Genomic DNA, 23,977 nt, shown 5'->3' with positions numbered 1-23,977 from the left:
AGCCACTGCACCACAGCACCCTCTCATTTGCAGGGTGGGTCAGCAGGACACACAGCACCCTTCTCTGCCTCGGCTACATTGGTCCCAGCTAGCCACAAAGAGGGAGAGAGCTGGAATTCGCTCTGTCTGCTCATGTTAAATATAAACTCCTAAACAGCAAAACACTGTACAAAACAGCTTAGGCCTGTTTGAATCAAGAATAACAGGCTGGGATATCTTTAGCAGGAAGGCAGGAAGAAAAAGAAGGCTCTTTTTTAGCTGCGCTCTCTTTGATTTAAGAGCGAAGTTGAGGAAGCGTGAGCGCAGTTTTTGACAAATTACACCAATTAATGAAGATGTGTAGGTTTCCCATAGCCAAATAGAACAGATCTTGTTAACACCCCCTCAAAATGTAATTTTCATTCTTCACAGGTGCTGTGCACACAGAAATATAACAGAGCTACAGTGGTGCTTCCTCTCCTGAGGGTATTACAGTAACATGATACGGTACTAGCCAATCGGTACGCTGACCGTGTCTCTGTAATCGTGAGACTAGCAGGTCAGCCAAGTGCGAAACAAAAATCTACACTGTGGGCCAATTATCAGTATAACACCTGGCTCTGGGTTGGATCCAAGCAGGACGGTTGTAACGATTCACTGCTTGTATCTAGACTGTATGCAATGACCTGTGACATCGGGGGGGGAAAGAGAGGAAGTTACATGAAAACAGGTTGTCAACTGTTCGCTAGGTGAGCAGACGATTCCTTTCTTTTTAATGCATGTATGAAGGGAGTGAGGGAAGACATTTAGCTCTATTGTTTCACAGAGAAGTGGAGCTGCACAGAGAGATGTTGCTAATTATCAAAGTGTCTCCCAAAGTCGTGTGTTTGCATCAGATTTTAAATGTCTCACTGTATAATTTGTGAGAAAGTTTATCAGCAGAACGCAGGCATTTCAGCTTGCATTTCGTTGGTTTTAGCTGGCTCAGCAGAGAAATTGCTGTGACGATAGGCCACCGTGCTAAAATAAGGCTTCGGTATAAAGTGATGTATGCTTGTGTGTCTTTCTCTCTCTCTTTTTCTCCCCATGGGCCATGAAGCGTACAGCCATCTCCCTGGGGCGTGCTCCTAAACAAGGGGGAATAGCCATTAGCATATGGTCCCCATTGTCGTGAGACAATTTGAATCTTTATCTACGCCGCTCTGCTGCTAGCTATCCATACTCTTAGCGCTAAAATGAAAGAAGTCCCTAAGTGGGCTAATTAGATAGTATTGCCGTACACAGAATGTTTTGTGGGAACAACGGGGGCTCCCTTGCATTATCACTGCAAGTGCTTTAGGAGGGCTGTTAACCTTTCAGGATTTATAACACGGACTGTGGCAAAGGCTGAGAAGGTCTGTAATTGCACAATCTATCAGGAGTTGTATCTGCAGAGTTGAGACAGGCAGTGAACTTCGCTGATATTTTGCTTCAAGTCATTACCTACGGTGTATAATGACAACACGTTTTCATAATTCAGAGTAATGAAGTGTATTGTGCACAAATGACAAGTAAGATAATTAATATTTAGATAATATATATGATAATTAAATTTAGTACAGTTGTTGCATACGTCATGTGTAACTGATTTTTGTGCAGCTTTATGTTCACACTCTGCTGTGTAGCCCTGCAGAGGTGAACAGAATGAAACTTGAAGGCAGCAGAGGTACTTTCATACATCCCGTTGGATGCTAAAGACCCAAATACTGAGCCATTCCATTCATAAGTGACGGTCCTACAACACAGAGACACAGTCATCAGCCAGACTGACACTCTGATTGCAAATTAATGCTAGATAACAACCATTCAACTGCAACCCTGGTTGATTCTCCTCATTTACAGTATTCACAGCAATTATTACAGTTTGAGTCACAGACTTGCACGCATTTATTATACGCTATTATCTAACGTTCACATTTTGTGAATGTGGCTCCTGAAAAAAGAGAAAAAGTATGTATTGTGTTTTGACGTGGTGGGTTTCGTGCTGTTTCATAAAACAGCACGAAATAACAACAGCAGAGTCAGTGGCCCTCGATGAGCAAATCTTCGGGGTCTTTCACCTAATTCCCCAGGATCTGCAGGGGGCACGATGGTGGAGATGGGAGGACACATTAGTCTTGAAAGTTAGTGTAGGGAGTAGGCTGGTGAAAGCAGTGTCTAGTGACGTCCTATGGATGTCATTAAGCAGGCTCACTGGGGGTAATTGCCCAAGTCATTAAAAGTTTGATGATTTTGCTGCTGGGTGGAGGGTTGCCTGCCCTTGCTGTGGCTCATTTTGGATTGTGCTCTGGCACTTCAGATGCCTGTAGGCACCGAGCAGCTCTATCTCTCTCCCTTTCTCCCCAGGGAGCAACACAGTGCACACCTCCCACTTTTCAGCCTTCACCCATTCCTGTGGTTCTGAGCAATCGTCATTATTATTTTGACAGGTAAAGAGCTTGTTGATAGACCATGGACAGAACAGAGGGACACTGTTAAATGTGACAGGCAGCGCATATATTATCATTGTTCAAGATGAAATGTAGTTTCCATAAAACTGCGCTGAAGCAGCAAAACTTGAAGTCAGGTGATGGTGATTGTAGTTTCACTGCCGATACATTTTAAAACATCACTGAAATACTCACAGATGATGCTAAATTATTTACAATTTTATCAAAACAGCACATGGCCTCTTATTACAATTACAGTTTTCAATAAATTGAACAAGCCAATGGTCTTCAAACTGGATCATTGTGCTTATTGATTATGATATTTCTAAGAAACCACTTTACGTTTAGTTAACCAGCATGTCATCTTCTCCACTAAACAGGATCATTCAAGGCTACTCTAGGTTTCAAGGTCAGTCCCACCCAGTAGACGAGGCCTTTGCGGACTCAGTTGTCCACATGGGGATCCTGGGGCTGTCCTCTCTCCCAGCCAGAGCTGATCCATGCAGACAGTCGTGGTGGCCCTGGCCTGTCTCCCAGGCCCGCACACTCTGGCAGCGCGTAGCCAGGGCAGCAGCCACAGGGCCTGGGTCACTCTGCCAGCTGGTGCCAGACCTCTCTGACTCTCAAGCCCTCTCTCATGTCTGCTACGGGGGCTTGTCAGAGGTGACATGAGGTTCTTATAAGGCTGCTTGCTCGTCACCCCACTGAAGGTGTTAGTGACTAAGGCATCTCCTGCCATACCCCAGTCTCAGCTGCACTCTTGAGTCCCAGATGTCTTGTTTGTCATCTTGGCACCTCTGCCTGAGGACAGACATTGATAGACCTTTTGATTGACACATCAGCTGTGTGTGTTGGGGTTTGTTGTAGCATATGTTTCTATATACTATACCGTTTTCTGTGGCAGTCTGTCTTGTGGAAGATGAAAACAATAAATGTAGCAGTAAAAGCATGCGTGACAGGCACATATGCTGGTGCTTTAGATTCTAGATGCATTTGTCTCAGGAATATTACACATAGATTGATGGTTGAACTTGGCATGCCCAGTTGTCGTGATTTTATTTCAAAAAGCAATTAAAACTAGTGTGCACAGTTCCTCCAAAAGGCAAATTTGCTTTTTGCTGATTATCTATTCCTCAGTTCCTGTGAATCACAGTACGATTTCCATCAGTAAACTCTTCAAACTTGTATTTAGGCAAAAAGGGTAAGTCTATTATGGCATGCTTTTCTCTGCAGCAGTACCACTCAGTGATTTTGACTGATATGATTGCAGAATATTTACACAAAAATGTGGATAGTGCACCTTAAAAAAAAACTTTTTTAGAGTCTTGTTAGCTTGAACGTAAAACATGAAAAAAACTGGTACCCAAAGTATATAAAATATACATATGAGAAATGAATTACTGAGCTCAATTAAAGCTCAGTAAAAACAGGTTATGGTGGTAGGGCACTTGGGAAGAAGTTGGAAATGTTGGAAAAAGTGTGAATTGAGAGCAGAATTATCACCTCATCCTGACATTGTGAGAGCTTCTTAAAGGTCAGGGCTTTCAGCCTTGCACAGTCTAAATGAAATGCTAGTATAGTCACTGATCTGTCTGGTATTGTGTGAGCTGTTGTAATGACCTTATCAAAAGCAGAGAAAGTTGGAATCTCTCCAGTTTATTGGAAGTTTAAATGTGGCCTCCCTTCCCTTTTGCCTTGACATTTGATTTCTCAGAACATGTGTAAGATGCACTGGTACAGTGATACAACAGAGCTTTACACACTGAGGCTAATCCTGTCATTGTGAATAACATGAATTAGTCAGGGAGCTAGACTGCATGTGTACCACATCTTACTATAGGAGCGACTCAAATTTATGAAACCACATTGGGTGTCTTTGTGGGTGTCTTTGAACCATAGGAAAGCTCCGCCAGTGAACCTCCCACTTGACCTCAAGGATGTCTGTGGTTTTCCACTGTCTCACCAGTCGCCCCAGAGAAGATGTGGGTGGATGTAGGTTACATTTGTGTACATTGGTATTTATGTTTAGAGCTGGTTTGTGTCATGACTTATCAACCTGAGCTTGCCATACTGTAACAAAATGAAGAAATAGAGGGCAAAACTGTATAAAATAGCCCCCTTCTTTCACTGTTAAAGGTAACTGTGTGGGTACAAAAGGGTGATATGGTCACCAATTTAATGGCAGTGTGAGCAGCAGCTGGCTTTTGTACAAGTACAGTGTTTGGGGCTGGGGCAACGACCAAGTCTCCATGCTGCTGCTGAGGTTGAAATGAAGCGGTGCCTGGGTCAGCAGCCCTGCACTCAGCACTCTGCCATGCATCCAGGTGGAACAAAGTCCTCGCTCAGCGTCTCATCCTGGGCTTCCTGCTGAAAGGTGACATCTCCATGGCTTAACAGCCACATTCATCTACTAAAGAGCATACAATTTGTTAATGATTTTCCCACATGACAGTCCCTCCTTTCCAGTTGGTTAGGCGAACAAAACAAATATACCAAGCAGGCAAATGAGCGGGTGGGTAGCCCTGGTGTTTAGTCAGAGGAAACTAGTATCAGCTGGTTAGAACTGCAGTGGCTCTACGTCGGTAGAAACGGCCCTGATTCTGGTCACATTACATCCCCTTATCTGCCTCCATGAAGTGATCCACCTTGAGAAAATCATCGAAAGACAAAACCCTCAAATGTTTTTTTCTTTTCCGCCAAACTCACTCAAAGGCTCTTTGTGTCTGCCATTTGCAAGGAAAGATGTCATTTGATTGAGCTTGTATTTAAACCTTGTCATTTTACGAAATGTCATTTTAGAATTTGGTCTGTCATATGAGCTCGACTAACATTGGGACCTTGAATAGAAAATGACACGAGGACAGGCTCCTCCATGTCTAGAGCGGGAATAATAGTCCTGTGTAATTACCTGTAGTGCGGAAGATTTGAAATTCATTTATCACATTTGGAGTGACCCCACTGCCTGAGCGTTACATAGACACTATGCAACACATAGGATTATACTGCATTATACCAGTTAAAATGAGGGTATAGCCGCAAGCTGTGTCCAATTAAAGATGAACAAAGCCAGCTCATCTGCTCAACTCCTCTCTTAGTAGGTCAGTGAAATGTGATGGAGAATACAGACACATGCACTCCTCCGTGGCTCCGAGCACAGCTTTCACATCCACAAGCCACATTGTATAATACACATTTTACAACACACATGCACTAAAAAAAGAAAAAAATCTGAAGCCATGATTTCAAATATACACATTTTCAAACTATTTTCTGCAAACAACCCTTACCAAACCAAAAGAGAAAACATCTGCCTTTCCATCGTCCCTCCTTGTTAACGGTGTTTTTAGCTTGAGAAATGACTGTAGCATGCTGTAAAGAGGTGGTGTCACATAATGACATGTGTGTGTGGCTCTGTGGCGACCACAGAGACAGAGCTGCAGAGTTACAGGACATAAAGTCACTTTGCAGAGAGGGTTGCGTTACCACTGGAGTGATGTATGACCCAAAGTCCCATCTGGGGGCTCATGTTACAAGGCTTATGCTGCACTACAGAGATAGCTCTCCGTATATGGAGTCAGGGGCTACAGTAATGTATGGACCCCTGATGTTGCCAGAGCTCTGACTCAGCTCGCTGACTCGGGCCTCTGACCCTGACCTCTGTTCTGATAACTAGACATTTCAGACTTGTACTATGTCATTGCATTCATTCCTATGGGGGAATGTTCTTGTTATCGGTCACCTTGGTAACCGTAATTCTGTAGTATAATGACACTGTTAATTCTGTTATTTTCCCGGCTTAGCCAACTGTGCATGCCTTTTAAAACTTAGCTGGACTCTTGACTTAGAGATTTTTATACTAATTTGAAAAAGTCAAATTTTCAGCCTAAAGCCGCTCTACAGTATTACTTTTAGCAAGTTGACACCACTAGTTTCAGCGGGTGATGTACATTTACTGCACTACTGTACCTGAGTAAAACTTTTAGGTACCTGTAATTTGAGTATTTTCATTTCATGGTATATATATATATTTTTTTACTTAAGTAAATTAGTATGGAGGACTTTTACTTTTAATGGAGCATTTTTACTCTATGGTGATGTCACTTTTAGTTGATTAAATTATGTGAATACTTCTTCCATTACTGATAAGTGTGCAATAAACATGGACTTGGAAATAAATAAACTACTACCTTCTGTTACAACAAGAATCAAAATTAACATGTACACTTGTGAAAACTGTGCGTACAAATTTATGTTTTGTTCACTTGACTTTGATCTCCCTTTTGATTTAGAGAAACAGTTTCCCTTAGTAATGGATGGTTTTGTTTTCTGTGTGCTCCTCAGGTTACCTTCACAAAGAGGAAGTTTGGCCTGATGAAAAAGGCCTATGAGCTGAGCGTACTATGTGACTGTGAGATAGCCCTCATCATTTTCAACAGCTCTAACAAACTGTTCCAGTATGCCAGCACAGACATGGACAAAGTGTTGCTGAAATACACAGAGTACAACGAGCCCCATGAGAGCAGAACCAACTCTGACATTGTAGAGGTGAGTGAGCGTCGCCGTGTTACTTTGTGTGGGAAAAATGATTTCACATCATTCCTTTCCCTATTTTCTCTTCATTACGATTTGCTATACAACACTTAAATTCAGATTTAACAGATTAAGGCTAAATATATGTCTTTTGTACTGGATTCAGACTATAAAATATATCTGTGCCTGTACAGCTCTGTAAAATGCTCCACTGGTAATGTTTCAGACAAACTAGAGTGAGGAACAAATAACAGTTTCCTTCTAGTCAACATTCAGATAGGGCACAGGAGGTCTGCAGTCTCTGATAAGTTCAGCTTCTCTTGTGCCCATCAACCGACGTTGAAAACCTATCTCTGCACATGCATGCACACAGTAGCTGCTGACCACCATTTAGGTCCCTGCTTCCCATAGATATTGTACCTGTAGGGCTCAGTTCTCGGGCTACTCCTCATCACAGACCATCGGCTTGGCTATAGCTGCAGTGAAAATACAGTGTTTAGTACATTCCATACTGCTCTATAAAACTCAACAAGCACTTGGGTTTCCTGGCAGCTCTTGCATGCCCGGTGACTAGCGGAAGAGCAAACCACTTGTTATGCCAGCATACAAAACTGTCAGCCAAAAGTGTAGAAGCCAAAGTAAATGAGAATGATTAGGGATGCATCCTGTTCCAAACATCTTTCATTGGCACACACTTGTGTGGTTTCTCGGCTTATTCAAGATGTGCTTTAAGAGGCTGGTGTCTTCATTCTGACTAAATGAAAGCATATACAATGTATGTTAATGCCTATTGATAAAATCCTAATAATACTGATATATAGTTGCCCATTCATTTGTATAGCACTTATTTGAAATAAGATTAGCTTCTTCTGCACTAAGATACTTTTTATTAAACAATGCAGACGGCTGCATCGCAATTCTCTGGTGTCTTTACTGCCATCTAAAATATACAACATTTTTTTACTGGTACTCAATTCAGAGACATTAAGGGATTAAGATGGGTGAGATCGAAACATTTCAAGAATCCTAGCTTTGGAAAAGACTTTCACTTGGAGGAATTAGTGAAATTACATGCGGCATAAAGGAGTCAGCTGTGGCCCATTATCTTTTATTCATGCTGCTGCTGCTGCTTGTGAATTACCTGCTTGGCAGAGCTGCAGAAGAGTGCTCTGGCATCCAGTAGACTCATGCAGTCACTCCTCCATCAGGGGCCCACAGAGCAGAGCCGGGGCTCACCTGCATAAAAAATACATGGATACATTCCTTACTTACGTAACAGTGACCACAATTTTCTTTTTGCCGTGACTCTGAAAGCTGTCTTACTTTAAGAAAAGCCAAAGCAACAGCATCTTATACTCTGAGTCCTCATAGGGTGATTCACTGCCTAGCAGTTGGTTTATTCCCTTTATTTCCCATATAAAACATAAATCTGTGGTCTACCAATGTATGTTTATGTTGACAGCGTGGTGTAATTGGAATGTACTTTGTTCATAATGTAGCACCAGTGGTCCCATGCTGATCTCCCACTTAGCCCCCCCGGCTACTCTCAAGGAAGCTTCCCTGTTGCACAAAAGGCGAGAACAAGCCGCTGTTGTCCCCGATCACTCGGCCAGCGTCTTTGCACATATGCACAAATGTCCCTCTGCCTGCTGGCTACGTGGCCGAGGTTCAGAAGTGAGGAAGCAGAGCAGAAGTAACCAACCCAGTCCAATTCACAGCATCACCACACAACCCCACTATTTACTTGGCCATATAGCCGTTGTCGGTGGTGGTTCATAATCTGTGTAATTTGACCATAATTTGAGACAAATTCTAATATGAATTGTATCCTGATTGCCTCTTTTGGCAAATACTTTTTTTCAGCCTCTGCGCTTCTCAACAGCTGCACAGATCCTTGTGCACTACACGGAGGAGCTGATGCCTTATTGATGGCAAGAGTCCACCCCTCCTCCATTTATCTAGTGAAATGGGTCTCACATGAGGACATTTACGCTGGACACTTATCTAAATTTTTATAATTGTGTTAAACCCATTTTATGCCATGCAAACAATCATGTGCTCATTTGTCCGGTAATGGAGGCCAGAAAAACCCTCTCCCGCTTTTCATTGGGAGGCTGGTTTGGTGTGAGAAACTAAATCAAAGGTCACATTCCTGCTCAGTAGTACCATCTGTAGATAAAGGCTGAGCTGTGCAGTGTGGGAGAACAGTCTCCATGTTTTCCACAGATGGATGCATGCCTGGGCCACAGTTTGATATCTCAGTGGAGGGCTATGGACTTTGTGTCAAACTTGGCTCATAGTCCAAAGCAGAGCAGTAGGCTCAGGTTTTTCTTCTATGTGTATGTGGATGTGTGCGTTTGTTTGCATCTGCGTGTGTTGATAGTGTTAACCTTACCAACGCGACAGGTGAACCGTTGTATGAAAATCTCTTTTTTTATGCATTCACCTGTGTGTCTTACACTATGAAGGTGAAATATTATTGTTTGAGTTTTTGTGACTATATTAATTTTTTTTCCTCATTATATTGTAATGTACATAAACTAATTAACACACACAGATGCCTACATGTACAGTGAAGGTATAACGCCAATAGATGTTCTAATTTACTAAGTTAAAAAAAACACATTGCTGCATCTTTATTCTTTTGTAATGCAGAAGAGCAACACACTCCTGTCTCAAGATCCTGATTATCAACATACAGTAATCTGGAAATAAATGTGGTATAATATGGTTGTGTTATTGTGAACCAAGCAGAGTAGGCTTTTCATGACAGAACGTGTGATGGCGGTGTTCCAGTTGTGTTTCTTATTGAATTCTGTGGAAGCCCCAAATCCAAATGCTGCCGTTACTCATTAGATTAATCTAATATTATTTACTCTTCCTCCACTCTCCGCTAGTGGAGCTAATGAGATTTTGCTCTTGCTCCGCAATAGCCTCACACCCTGCTCCAGCACAGAGCGACCACTGTGTCTGCAGGAGAACCCTTGAAATAAGATAGTAACTTCACAAGCATCGTTCAGCATTTATCTGTCCTCACTTCGAGCAATTCAACATAATTAAGGTATATGGCATATATTAATCAGATTTGCAGGCATTAAGTCAACACATAATTGTAATCTTATTACATCAGAGCTGTGAATAAGCTTTAACCCAGTTTGAGAGTGAAATCTTAGTCAAATACCAATGCCTCGTAGCTGTAAATAACTTTTTCAGCACCGTATGCAAAGCATTGACTTTTCACTGCTCTTTCTATGTCTTTTACCCTGATGATTTGTGAGAGTAAACAGCATTCATAGGGAAATTCTGCATATCTCCCCCATAATAAAGAGGGACAGCCATTGTTAATGTGACTTGGGAAAACAGACAATTCCCTCTCTATTTATGAAGGAACGCCCCCTCTCACAAGACCACTACAGTGAGAGGAAATGAGACTGAAATTATCAGGTAATTTCCATTAGCTTTTATCTTATGATCTCTATCAGCTGTTGTTATGAAGGGAGCTGTATTACTCATTCAATAAGATATGTAAATTTTGACCATTACTGAATGTCAAGCCCTGTGTTTTCATCTGAATCTATTTTGTTTGTGAATTTCACGACTAACCTTTGCCGATTTTACATTGACTTAAGCAACACAATCATCACAACTGAGGGTTCAGTTTGTCATCATATGCCATATTCTGTATTTGATTTACTTTTAAGAATGGAGACATTCAATGGATTACTCCGCTGTGCATTTTCAGCGACATACAGCTTAAGAAAAAAGATCTTATTGCCAGTTATGGAATGAACGAACCCCTTATAGTGCTTTGGGCTGAATGTGCACCAGGAGTTTCAGACAGGGGATGTTTATGTTGTCAATCAAAGGCTGAGCAGTGATTAAGACTCATTTCTATCTTAATGAATGCAAATTGGCACATCTGCTATGGTGGGCTAGCTGTCCAGACTCTTCAATTAGCATGATTGATCAATTATCCTCCTGCTGGTGGCTCACTGGAAATGGAGGCTGGGGAACGAGAGAGGTGGGGGTAGGAAGAGAGATGAAAAGGCATGAGAAGAAAAAATGAACAGAAAACTGTCCAAAACTGAATAAATCAGATGCTTTTTTTAATTTGAGTCGAGAATAATGGAATTTAATTTTACTCAAAGAGGGCCCTCTCTTTAACTTGAAAATAGACAGAGATGAGTATAATTGAAAAGATGTCTTTTTATTGTTGTTTTTTTAACTTTTTTGACAAAGACAGCCTAATCCAGGTTAGAAATCATAAAATGATGTTCCTCAGATTAAGACAGAGAAATACATACAGTGAAGTATTGCAACAAAGTTTTTATTAGGTCATGTGGCTCTGAATGTGTAATCATGACTTTTTTTCTACTTCATTTGTTTTTTTGTATTGCATTTCCATTGTGATACATCAAATTTACATGAACAAAAACTCAATTTGCATTTTAAATAATGTGTCTGATTCTCCATCAGCAGATTTTCTGATCAAATATTCCTGTGAGAAATGAGTTTCAGCCGTGCAAATATTCAGTAGATCAGAACTCTTTCAACTTCGAAGTCTGTCGAGGATAGTGTGGTGCGCAGCTTGTTTGTGTTTGTTTTAACAGTAAGCATAAATCCTTGAATATCAAAGCACACTGGTGAGACTACTCTGAGTAGCAGAGGCAGACTGTCCTCAGTGTGTATTTATAATTGTGGCACAGAAACATAACAGGACGGTCAAATGAGGCTCTTACTGGCATGCAGGGAAACTGTTACTGCCACCATGTTCTCTAATGCAACAGAGAGCATTACAGTAGCAATGCTATAGCTAGCATAGCTGTGAAGGCAGTATCATTTTTTCTGTCAAACTTTCCAACACATTCATTGTATAATAATGATTATTTTTGTAAAACAATTATTGTATATAAATAATAACATTATAATATCTGCTAAAACTAATTTGGACATTTAAGTCAACTAGTAAAAAGTCACTTTATTTAGTTAATTTTTCATAATAGTAACATATAGCTGTTTTTTATACTTACACGTCTTATGTTGTAGCTCGTTGTAAAACAGCATAAGAACTGAAGATAATATATTATTCAGTCAACTCTAAACAACAAAGTAAATTCACGTCCTATGACCAGTTTCAAAGAAGCAAACCTGCCAAGAACTCAAAATTCTGAATAACATGACAAGATTTGCCAAGACATCGCTTTTGCCTTAATGCATCAGTGCACCAGATTTTTGTTTTCTTTCCATTTTTGCAGACTAGTAGTCTGGAGCATAGTGGGATTCACATGGAAAAAACATGTCAGCGCGTATTCAAAAAGGGACTCAGTTCTACGTCAAATTTATTCTGTAACTTATATAAGTGACTCGTTTATCACTTAATTTACTATTTTAATGATTGACCTTAAATAGATAAATGTCCACCAAAATGGCAAAGCATACAAAATGACGCAACTGATGAAAGTAAGTGTAGTCATATTATTTACAAATTGTCTTCATAAAACTAAAATCCTATAGCGTGCTTTGGAAAATGGTTAGCAGGAATACACATATAGTAATATGTAGTTAATGGGCTCAGACACGTACATGTTTTATTTGAATGAAATATTGTAAAATATTACAAGTTTTTGATGTATTTGAAATGTATTCTGAGTTTAAAGCTTGTTTAAATAATATTAGATTGGATGAGGTCACCAGTACACATTTAAAATTTTCACGATTTGGTGTCCGTGCTAACCATTACTGTAGAGTTCTTAAGTCGATGTCCATAACATTGGCTGAATGAGTACAGGCATTACACTCATACTATTGTTGTTGGGTTTGTGTCGTAGTCTTCATAATTATATATGATACCAGTAAACGTTGGAAGTGTTTTTGCGGTTTCATGTTTTTCAAGATGTTTTATCTCGGTTTCGTGTGCGCAAACACTGTTTTTATATATATTTTTTTTATCTCTGCTGCAGTTTGATCTTCTGATGCTATTTTTGATGTTTTTGTCTGTTTTTTCTAAAGAAACTGACATTGCTGTTGACCAAACAAAACTGACATCACTTCCTTTGCCACAGTGCTTTTTTCTCTGGAAAGGCCAAACATGGGGCCACCATTCTTGGTGTTGATGTTCATCAGCAGAATCTAAATAAGGCTGCTGTTCAATCTACTTGTCTATAGAAGTACAATTGTAAAAACGTTAAGAGAAATACATCAACTGAGTTCAGGTCTTCTCAGTGTTTGCCTTGGGTCTCTAAATCCTTAAATCCACCCCTGAAAAACTCACTCACGTAGTAGTTACTCGCCATTAGAAACATCGCTGAAATACACTGAGCGGATGTAATTTCCAAATAGGCGTATTAGCCGCATGTTTTGACAAAACCACTGCGGTCATAAATAAGAGCATGGATGTGATCAGCGGATGTATTTTGCTGGCGGTAACGTTATCAGTTTTATAAGTTAGTATCAAGTCTTACACCCGGGAAATACTGTCATACTCACAGAGGAAAAACACACCCAAGTTGCGGCTTAGTCACACCGCTGAAATACATTTTGGTTTGAATCTGCTTCCAGTTGGCACTCGTTTTGACTCTAGGGAAGTGAAGAAGAGTTGGGTTGTTAAGTGAACTGCAGTCAAAAAGTCGTAGACTGCCCGCTGCGGACGTCGGGCAACTTGTTTGAGTCCACAGAGTCTTGAAGCCCCCCCACCCCCCACTTCACAGAGCGCTGTTTGCCTGTTTATTCAAAGTGTATTGAAATTGAACGTGTGTCCAAATGTGTCCTTTGGTTTCCAGCAATACACTCGCCAAGTGTGAAGTAGACAGTTCACAAGATATCCAAAGAACTTACAGACAGACAGACAGAAGTTTCATCAATTAAATGTATTGTACAGTGATTCACCTTCAACTCTCGATTACTCTTTATATCCAGCTCCTGGCCATTATTTATCTACTTCAGTCCTTTCTCCCCACTATGCCATCATCATATTACTTTATTCCTCTTTTTGATATTTCACCTTAGAGCTCACAGCAGCACTGATGAGAAATCCTTTTTAAGCTAAATCAAATGTCATTGCTGTTGACGTAGACTTATTGGGTTGATGTTGATTTTTCAGGGCTTTTCAATATATGTGAAATTTTCTGCCAGCCCATTTTTAATATTACAGAAAAAAAGTACTTTTGGTCTCCAGTGATTTATTGGAGTGATATTAAAATTATTTTCTATATTTTTATTTTGACTGTAGATCACACACAGTATTGCAGATTATATTAAGTATGATGGTATTACTGTACCTTAAGTATGGGGTATTTTATTTTAATTAATGGATATGCACATTCTCTGTGATGCTGCTTTGTATTTAGGAAGATGTTTTTTTTCTCAAGCATCTTCTCTATGTCGCCACATAAATACTAAACCTGTCAGTCAATCCGTTGTCTCTGGAGGGGATGGTAAAGTAACAGCATGGGCAGCCATTAACCAGCGTTTCTGAAATCCTATTACCGCCTCTTCATTTGGGGCTCATATAAACACATGAGCGACTTCCTATTTCCCGTGCGCACACAGTGTTTTTGTATACCTGCGAGCAGTCATTTCACTTTTGTGCCAGAGTTAACTAGTGTTGCTAGTCAAAAGAAACACGCTGGCTGTCCATACAACACCACCATCTATTTTCAGACTAGTGCAGTAGGACAAGTTAAAAATAAATATCTCTGAAATGATACCAAGAAAAGAGGGAGAAGGGTTAATTTTGTTAACCACCAGAATACCTTTGCTCATGTTACTTACAGCTATAGTATGTGGTTTCAATTTGCCCCTGTGAAATTTAGATTCATACATTCTGTATATGTAACACTCCATTACTTCCTCTTTTATAAAGTTAGGAACGTGGTGCAAATTCTCCAGTTCATTTAATTTATTATCACTCTCCTCTTGATATACAGCATTTCATCTACATTGATATCTCTTATGGAGTAATCTGACTCCTGTGAGACTTGTCTGAAAAGTCTTCTCTTGCCACAGTGAGTGGAGCAGTATTAATGGTTCTGTTTTGAGCAACACGCTGGGTTTCAAAGTGCCCCTTTTTGTAGGACAAGGACTCCTTTTCCTCTGGGCTTTTAGTGAAAAAGGGTCACCAGTCCTCTTTTGTAGTTTTCTGAGTGTAATGAAACAGTTGTGGTAATGTTCATGCGAGTATATCACATGCTGTTCTGTAATAGGTGTCCTCTGCTGGAGCAGATACACAATAATTGCCACCTGATGGCAGAGTAATGGCCTTTGATTTTAGAAAATGTAGCTTGATTATTGGAATTAAATATTCCATAATCAGCATTATCTCTGCTCTTTATATGGGGTTTTGTCCTGTGTGGCTATTCAACGGTTATCCTTTGAATTGCTGAATGGTTTTCTGTGCATTTTTAAACCCATCATGTATTGCGACTGTTTTATAGTGTCTCCGGTGTGTGATGCTGGTTACCAGGTTACAGCAAAGAGATTTTTTGCTTTTAGCACGTGTGGTACTTCACTGACGTCAGAGCCTTTTTTCCACCCTCTCAACTAGATACATGTCATTTCAAATCGAGGGTCTCTTAGAGAACGTATAATAAAAGGAGACACAACAACAAAAGACCACAAGCCTCGCTGCCTTCTTCGAAATATTAGATAATATTAGACTACATATTACAAAATCTTGAGCTTAACCGTACAGTTTATTCACCACAGAGAAAAAGATGTATGAGTTATTCTTTTAGGCCAATTTATTACTTTTTCAGTGACTATTTTTTCCCCCCAATTCTAATTAAAAAATGTTAGTTGTTTCTTATTTGAAGGCTTTGAAATATCAAACTACTTCACAGAGTTTCTTGGAACCAGCGCTTGGTTGTCAGTTGGTTTTGTTTGACAAACTGCTAACACAGATAGTTAAAGGAAGACATTTGAGCTGATTGGTATGGACCTTTGCCTTGTACTGAGCTTGAAATGAAATATCTGTTCATTCTAAAATGACTGGTCAAAGCATCTTTTCAGTATTTTGTAGTTTATAGTTTTTTGGTTTTTTTTACTCTTTGATTTCTTTATAGGCACATAACCTGTCAAAATCCTCTAACAATGACATATTCAAAATTTCTTAAAATTCCTGAAATGTCAATATTTTTTATGTAAATTTAATTAATGTTTACTTAAGTATTTATATTATAGACTTAGCAGTTTGCCGACTGCACAAAGGTAATGTACTGTAATGAGTACTGTAACTGATGATTAACTCATTGCTATTAAGAACAGTAACGATAACATGATTTGTTACCCCTCTGCAGTACCAATGTGTTGGATGGCATGCAACAATGCATTAGTTCCTCAAACTGAGCTCAAACCACTTACTTACCTGGCATAAACTGTGGTATGAACATAAAATAGGTCAAACATTGGGCTTGCCTAATTTTGGTTTGATCTAGTTACAGAGCAACGGTGATGGTGGCTATGTTAAAGATCATTAAAACCACGAGCCATGAGTCCACCCTCTTCCACCGTTCTTCAGTGACCTTGCAGGCTGAGCGTCTGAAATGAGACCTTGCTTTTCGTGCACAGCGGTTTCTGCGAGTTAGCTCGTGCAACAATCAGCTTGCCCTTGTGCCCCCCTCCTCCCACTGTGTGTGCTGTGCGGCCAACCCCTCCTGCCCAGGGGCGAGGACAGAGCAAAGCCTGCTGGGATTGTGGGGGGGGGAGAGAGAGAGTGCGAGAGATATGGGGGTTATCTGGCACCGTGCCACCTTCCCCTGACTGCCTGGCCTGACTGGTGGCAAAGAGGAAGGCTGCTGTGTCTCAGATTGATGAGGACAGGTCTGTGGTCCGGGTATAGAGTGTTGCAGAACAGACGTCCTGCTGGCACATCCTGCCCTCTCTGCCGCACGCCCCCCAGCCCTCCGTACTCGCCTTATCGGAACTCCTAATTGTCCTTATGAATATTTTAGAGGCGAGCAGGAATGGGAGTTCAGGGTTGGGGGGGTATGGTTTCAAGGGCCCTGACAGCTAATGATCCACTCAATGACCAGAGAGAGAGAGAGAGAGAGAGAGAGAGAGAGAGAGAGAGAGAGAGAGAGGGAGACACAGAGACAGCGAGTAAAAACGGTTCGAAAGATTTTCAATAATCTGTATGTTAATGTTTTTGGCTGGATTGTGATTCAGTTTGATCAGTTTTTAATGTGTGCCACCTTTTCTTTATGCGGAGTGGGAACAGAGAGTGTGTTCTCATTACTTTTAATCTGTGGTTAATGATGACATTGGTTTGCCTTTATCCTCAATTTGTAGTTGAATTCCCTCTTGTCTATACTGAAAATATGCAGTCCCCTGATTGAGACTGTTCCCTCTGACTGTGGCGGCTAATAGCTTTGTCACATCAGTCATTCACCACAGTCTCAGAGCAGAACGCTCTGAAGGGACTGCTCACTGCACAGCAATTTCCTCTTATTCAGTTAAAATGGATGGGCTATTTCTAATTGGCAATTTAGTTGGTCAAATGCAGGTAATCCTTTGCGGTATGCAGTATAGAATATGATTAGTTTGTTAATGTATTTATCTATCGCTGGTTTAGCTTTGTGAGCAGGACTCACTTTGGATTAATATCTCACTACAATCTCACTTTGAGCTCACAGTTCATTGTGGTCTGTCCATTGCTATTTTGCCAGGTGGGATTGAATCTCACTATGTATATAAAGCTACAAGAAAACAACGTCAAAATAAAATACAGACGGTCGAGTTGCCTCCTCCCGCTGCTCTTTGTGTCCACTGTGTAACTAGACAATGGAGTGAGCCACAGGAAGGACATGAATCCAGCCTCATATCCTCATATCAGTCAGTAATGTGTAATGGTCATGAGATTAAACAAGATATGTCTGGGAATTAAAGAGGTCTCTTTATCTAATTGCCCATGATTTTCTACTCACAATATGTGTTGGGAAAATGGCGAGAGAGAGAGACACGAGGAAGGCTTCCTACAGTAACCTAGTGCTGGGCCATGCCATACAGTGCCAACCAAAGACAAACCAAAAGAGGCTTTTATTCCCCTCAAGTGAAGACTACAGCACCACAGGGGAAAGAGAACATGATGGTAGTGAAAGTCTCTTAAGATGTTATATAAGAGCAGAAATATTCCTTAGCAGATAAAAGCTTTCCTATCAGCTGCCTCCACACGCTGATTTTCTAGTGCGTTCACACTCAAAGAAGCCCTTTGATAAGCACATTAGATGGAACGGCCTGGACACAATGGTGATGTCATGAGGATTAGCACGCTACCTCGCTTAGTGTAGTGGCGGGCACAAGGGCTAATTCACAGCGACTGCAGGGCGAGGAGAACCGGCTGAAATGAGGTGAGCGGAGGCCGCAGCACAACAATCGGTTAAAATATAGCTTTTTATGTACTTTAGGGAAGGCTGGAATAATGCAATAAACATTCTTGTAGCACTCCACTTTTGGAACGTTCTGTGTAATTTTCAGCTGTTTCACCATCTTGCTGTTGAGGGGCCTGTAATCAGAGCAGTGGTGCACCAGTTATAGGTCAGGTGGTGCTCTGGCAATAGTGAAAGCTAGTGGAAGTGAAAGCTGATGTGATTCAGGCACAATGGAAGAAGCAGCCTCTTCATGCCTTCCTTTCAGCCGTCTCCCCCACCATTTTGAAGTTCAGCTTTTATACCGAACCACTATCTTTCTCCTTTCACCCTGCCTCTTGTTCACGAACAGTGTGTACAGTACATGAATAAGTTAAATGCAGAAAGCTCTCTTGACACAAGAGAGGGAGAACATCAGAGTGAAATTGTTTTCCAAGACTCACAGCAGCTTTGTACGTTGCTCGGGCCCATTCCACTAAAAGTACTCCTCAAGAAGCAGGTGATGTAGGTGGCTTATGCAATGGTTTGAGTTGTATTTTTATCCATGGGATAGTGTTTGCTTCAATTTTGCCATAAAAAGAATGTGAATACAAGGCTTAACAGTAAAGCTAAGGTCCTGTATTGTCTGAGTATTGTTTATATATATATATTCATAGCAGGTCTTATGGTACTCATTGGGCAGAATTACATTGTAAAAAAACACTGTAAAAAAGAATCACATTTATTTAATATCAAAGTGGTATGCAAGGTTTGGCTTCAATGCTCTATAGCCTTCTGTATGGAACATATATTGCAAATCTGGAGAGGTATTTACTGTGCTGAATGTTCCCCATGGTTACAGCTACTGTAAGTTAATAGTCAGGGCTCAGGTGGAGTCAACAGATAGATGTTTTCTTCAGGATAAGGAAGTCTCAAGGCCTCCTTCAATGGAAAATGTTTTTTTCTTTTTAAGAGAAGTTCAAGTATCACACAAGCAAACTGACTGACACACATACATGCATCCGCAGACAATGGTGCCCAGTTGGTTTGACGTCAGCCACTCAGAGTCTCATTTTTATTTGAAGAGCCAAATTTCTATCAATACAGGTTTGGACTGCTGTGAGAAAATAGCAGCTGGCCTTGTTCCCACTCATCTTTGTGAGCCTCTCAGGACCTTGTGAATAGATTACACAAGTTCCCTTGTCCATACTCCATCCAGCCCCCCTTCCGCAACAAACAGCCCATATCTTTCATTAGAAAAGCAACTGAAAATCCCGACCTCAGCTGTATTCACATCCGGCCAACTTTACTTTCCAAAGCTGAAACCCCACAACTTGATTAAACATTTTAGCGGCATTTTGAAACTGCTTTTTATCGAACTGTTCATAATGCAAAAAGAAGTTACCTATCAGATTGTCCAGTAGGTTTTCCTATATTTTAGGTCAGAACATTGCAGTGTCTGGAGGAGTCTGCAGCATTGACATGTAAGAGCAAAGTTGATCTGGGGTCAGGTGGCCTTCAGAGCTCCATGTGGTCCCTTCTACGGCCATAGCTCTGCGCTGCTGCCTCTGATTGGCCAGCGTGGGGAGCCAGGTCTTGACAGGTGTTTGGAAAAGGGACACCTGTTTGGCAATGTGCTGATCCAGTGATCCATTTACTGGGAGCTATGGGCAGCGTCTGTGGGACACCCAAAACATGCCAAGTAATTTAACAAAGAATTACGGCCATACTTTCCCAGGCCTTCAATGTCTTATGCATCAGAACGCCCAAGCGATGACTAACTCTTGCACACCGAATGTTGTCAATAACTTTAATGCATCTTTTGGAATATAATATGTAATAGTGATTCACGTCATATATCATGGAACAGATCTGATTGCTGCCTGCCTTTGTCTGCAGCTATCTGGTTCCAGCTCACCCACTGTGCTGCTGCAACCCGTCCCTAAATGACTTGGGCTGGAGGGTGCGGCGTACCGAAGGCTGGCCAGGCTTGTTGTGAAAGTAGAGCAGCCCTGCCCAGCTCACGCAACCATACCCGACCAGTCCAACCAAGATATTCCGATAATGAGCAGGTTGGAACCTAAATTTGCAGGTTGAGATCAGACCTTTGGCTCAATGGTGGAGAAAGTGCATAGTCTAACCACAGTAAACACAGCCCTTTCAGGACCCTAACTGAAGAGGGTTCATTCAGTAAACAGGAAATGAACCAGCAAGGCGTTTTCTTAGAATGAGAAGAATGCCACGGCTCTGTACCGCAGCAAACAGTAATGCATGAGTATTACAATGCTGGCCATTCATTATCTAGAGATCTCTCTCTCTCTCTCTCTCTCTCTCTCTCTCTCTCTCTCTCTCTCTCTCTCTCTCTCTCTCTCTCTCTCTCTGTCCTCTGGACATTGTCAAAACTTATGTTTGAAGAGATGTGGGTGTCTCACTGAACTTCTGTGTTTCTGTGCACAGCGTCACGTTTCTGTGGATTGACATTCTTGTGCTCTGAGCGTACATCGCTTAGAAAGAGTGTTCATGTGAATGCATGGGGACGGAATGAGCAGCGAGGGATTTCGACTGATCTGGTTTTAATTAGCAATGATATTATGCAGGACTCTCATAAAGCCATGGCACAGTTTTTAGGAAATGTAACTGAGGTTGTGGTGAGCATCGCTGGGTTAGCCGCATTGTCTGCACAGACCTAAACGTACTGTCACATCGCTGTCAGAGGATGTAGCAGCTGTAGAAATCCCCCCACCCCCACTTGCCGCAAACACACACACACACACACACACACACACACACACACACACACACACACACACACACACTTCACGTTTTTGCCACATATACTCCTACTCGTATAGTTTCTGTTTCTCCCTCTTCCACACACACACACACACACACACACACACACACACACACACACACACACACACACACACACACACACACACACACACACACACACACACACACACACTCATTTTCCACTTTCTTGGTCGATGAAGACGAGAAACCGAGAGTACGTTCTCATTAGTGCGTGTAGGTTCCTCTAGTCTGGCTCACACTCTGACCTCTGCATCCACGGGAGTCAGTGACCTTCCTGTAGACACGAGGCCTCCGAGGCAGCCCACAGACAGGGCAGGGCGCTGCTGTGGACCTGCAGTAGTCTGATAGAGGAACCTTGAGAGCCACACATAAATCATGTTTTGATGTACACTGCCTTGATATCACATGCTGTCACATGCTGTCAGCAAGTCTTGTTAACACCGCTATTCAGAGCTGTAATGAGGAGCAGAGAACAGCCTGTAAGAAAGTGAGCAAAAGAGCACTGCGTTGCATTTATTTGTTAAGTTGTATGACATCTTTTCCCTCTTTTATTTTTCTTCTTGAAGTTAGAATAGACTCTTTATTACGCCACACCACCCTATGTACTTATGAGTGCTTTGCTTTCACAATAATTGCTCAATTTCATGCTCAAATAAGCATCTTTGATCACATTCGATTATGCATTTTATTTCCGACATACATTAACATTGATGATTTGACAACCATACTGAATTACAGACTGGGACGGTCTTAAAGTGCTCTACTGTAGGATCCCCATATGCAGGGGTTTTCTTCCAGCTGGTTGGCTTATGATAACTGAAACATAATGAAAAATGCAAAGACACACTTGCAGCAAGAGAAGGAAGAACAGAGAGGGATGGAGCTAGGGGGTGGGGGGAGAAGGAGAGGAAAAGGGAGGAGGACAATATTTTCTTTCTCTGAACACTTCTGAAGGGTGAATGGATATAGAGTGACATTTCAGTTGGTGCAGAGCCTTGTATTGAACTACAGTTCAGCCTAGCGGTGGTGGAGCAGCTGTTCATGATGATGTACTGCAACAAAATAAAGAAATTGTTAATGATTTTTTCTACATGTTTGATTTATATTTTATATATTGGTTAACAAGCAACAAAAAAACACTACTACTATATTGTTTCTTTTCAATTGTGCAATTTCCTTTCAGAAATTGAGAAACAAAGGCCATAATGACTGTGCTAGTCCTGATCCTGAAGACTGTTTTGGGCACAGCCCCCTCATGGACGACCATTTCGGCAAACTAAACGAAGAGAGTGATTTAATGTACAAGCGCTGTGGTGTAAGTACTTCCTTTTGTCTCCTGCTGTTTTGTGTTGATTCCTGTCTTTATGTTGATGTTCACTACAGGCGCTAAACAAGAAAGAACACAGAGGTTGTGATAGCCCGGACCCCGATGCCTCATATGTCCTCACTCCTCACACAGAAGAAAAGTATAAAAAAATTAATGAGGAGTTTGATAATATGATGAGAAATCATAAAATCGTAAGTACTGTCAATGCAACGTTTTTGCTTGGCTTTGTGGCACAAAGGATTTTCACTCTTTTTTCATTTAACTTTTTCCTCTTTTTGTTACCCCCCCCCCCAGAACCTCTGTCAACTTCTTTCAGAGCTACTCTAGCTTCAGATTAATGCCCCCTTCACTGGGTGTGCATTTGTTTCTTATGTTGATTTGTTCTGCAACTGATATTTTGGCACACCCTGATAAGATCACATTTCATGTGAGCAGGTGAAATGTTGCATGCTTCTGCTGGAAAGATTACACCCTAGTATCATGGTCATGTTATCGTAAATCAAACAGCAGTTGCTACTTAAACACATCAGGAATGCACAGTAAATACTTACTCACATATTGTGATTGTTTATCATAAAGATCTGCAGGTTCAGTGATTCTGTTTTTTTTTTCCATCTCAAACCTGATTTTTAACATAACAAAAAAAGAACACAATTCCTTGATTATGTAAAATTTTCAATTTCACCTTTTGATTCTTTCTATTACCTCTCTCTCAATGCATTCTAGCATCAAATATCTCTTACTCCTGAACAGCTCCAGCATTAAAACTGTGTCCCCAGATCACACTAACACCACACTATCATTTAGCATCTTCCCTCTCCTTCATCAAGTACCACAATGGCTCACCCCCTAAAATACCACAAATCTTTTGTGATCTTATCATGCGTGACAATATTAGAGTTTTGCAAGAATTTAGTGCTTACTAAGCAGTCGTTTTCTCTGTGTTCCTGACATGAAGAGCATCACTTTGCCATTAACAAACTAATGATAACACCCGACTGGCTCACTAGATAATGCTATGATGAAACGTTCTCACTGCCACCTGTCATTCTCACTTACGCTTTGCACAGTCAGTACTTTGTAGGTAAATGCAAGTGAGTCACGATTGCGAATCCCCAACACCCCTCTCTGCTGCTCTCAGAAACACGATGATGTTTCAAAAGGCAAAAAGTACATATGTAGTGCTGACTGCTGCAATGCCAAAGTGATCACCTGAATGCATGTTTTTTAGTTTTCTGTGTGTTGCGGTAGCACTGAAGATTTGTGTGTATTCTTTGTGTATGTTATTAACAAGAATAAACTTTTTTGAAGGTTATATTGTGTCATTCAACAGCCCTCATCTCAGGCGGAAATGTTTCTTAAATTGTTTTGTTATAAAGCAACAGCCGAGTTCAAAATGTGCAGTACAGTATGTCCTTGTTTATTAAAGCAAACCCTCAAGGGAAGCTCTCCGTTAATGATGCCATGACAACCACTGACCCATCAGATTCATCATTAGACCTTGGGTTTTGAGTGTG

The 23,977-nt window shown here is 41.1% G+C and overlaps 1 protein-coding gene across 4 annotated transcripts in view; it reads left to right on the top strand.

The window, feature by feature from the left end:
* Nucleotides 1-23,977, top strand: part of mef2aa (myocyte enhancer factor 2aa) — a 56,625-nt gene that overhangs the window by 17,580 nt on the left and 15,068 nt on the right. For 2 of the 4 annotated variants that reach the window (XM_054619312.1, XM_054619314.1), the window contains exons 3-4: nucleotides 6,789-6,992; nucleotides 22,517-22,651. In XM_054619312.1, coding sequence (XP_054475287.1) covers nucleotides 6,789-6,992; nucleotides 22,517-22,651 — 339 coding nt within the window. Of the gene's footprint in view, nucleotides 1-6,788; nucleotides 6,993-22,316; nucleotides 22,449-22,516; nucleotides 22,652-23,977 lie in introns of all 4 variants that reach the window. The other 2 variants (XM_054619315.1, XM_054619313.1) reach the window with 1 other exon arrangement.

This window comes from Anoplopoma fimbria, chromosome 19 (genome assembly GCF_027596085.1).
Source record: "Anoplopoma fimbria isolate UVic2021 breed Golden Eagle Sablefish chromosome 19, Afim_UVic_2022, whole genome shotgun sequence".
Lineage (NCBI taxonomy): Eukaryota > Metazoa > Chordata > Actinopteri > Perciformes > Anoplopomatidae > Anoplopoma > Anoplopoma fimbria.
The sequence above is the reverse complement of the archived record's forward strand: the minus strand, read 5'-3'. Positions and strand labels throughout refer to the sequence as shown.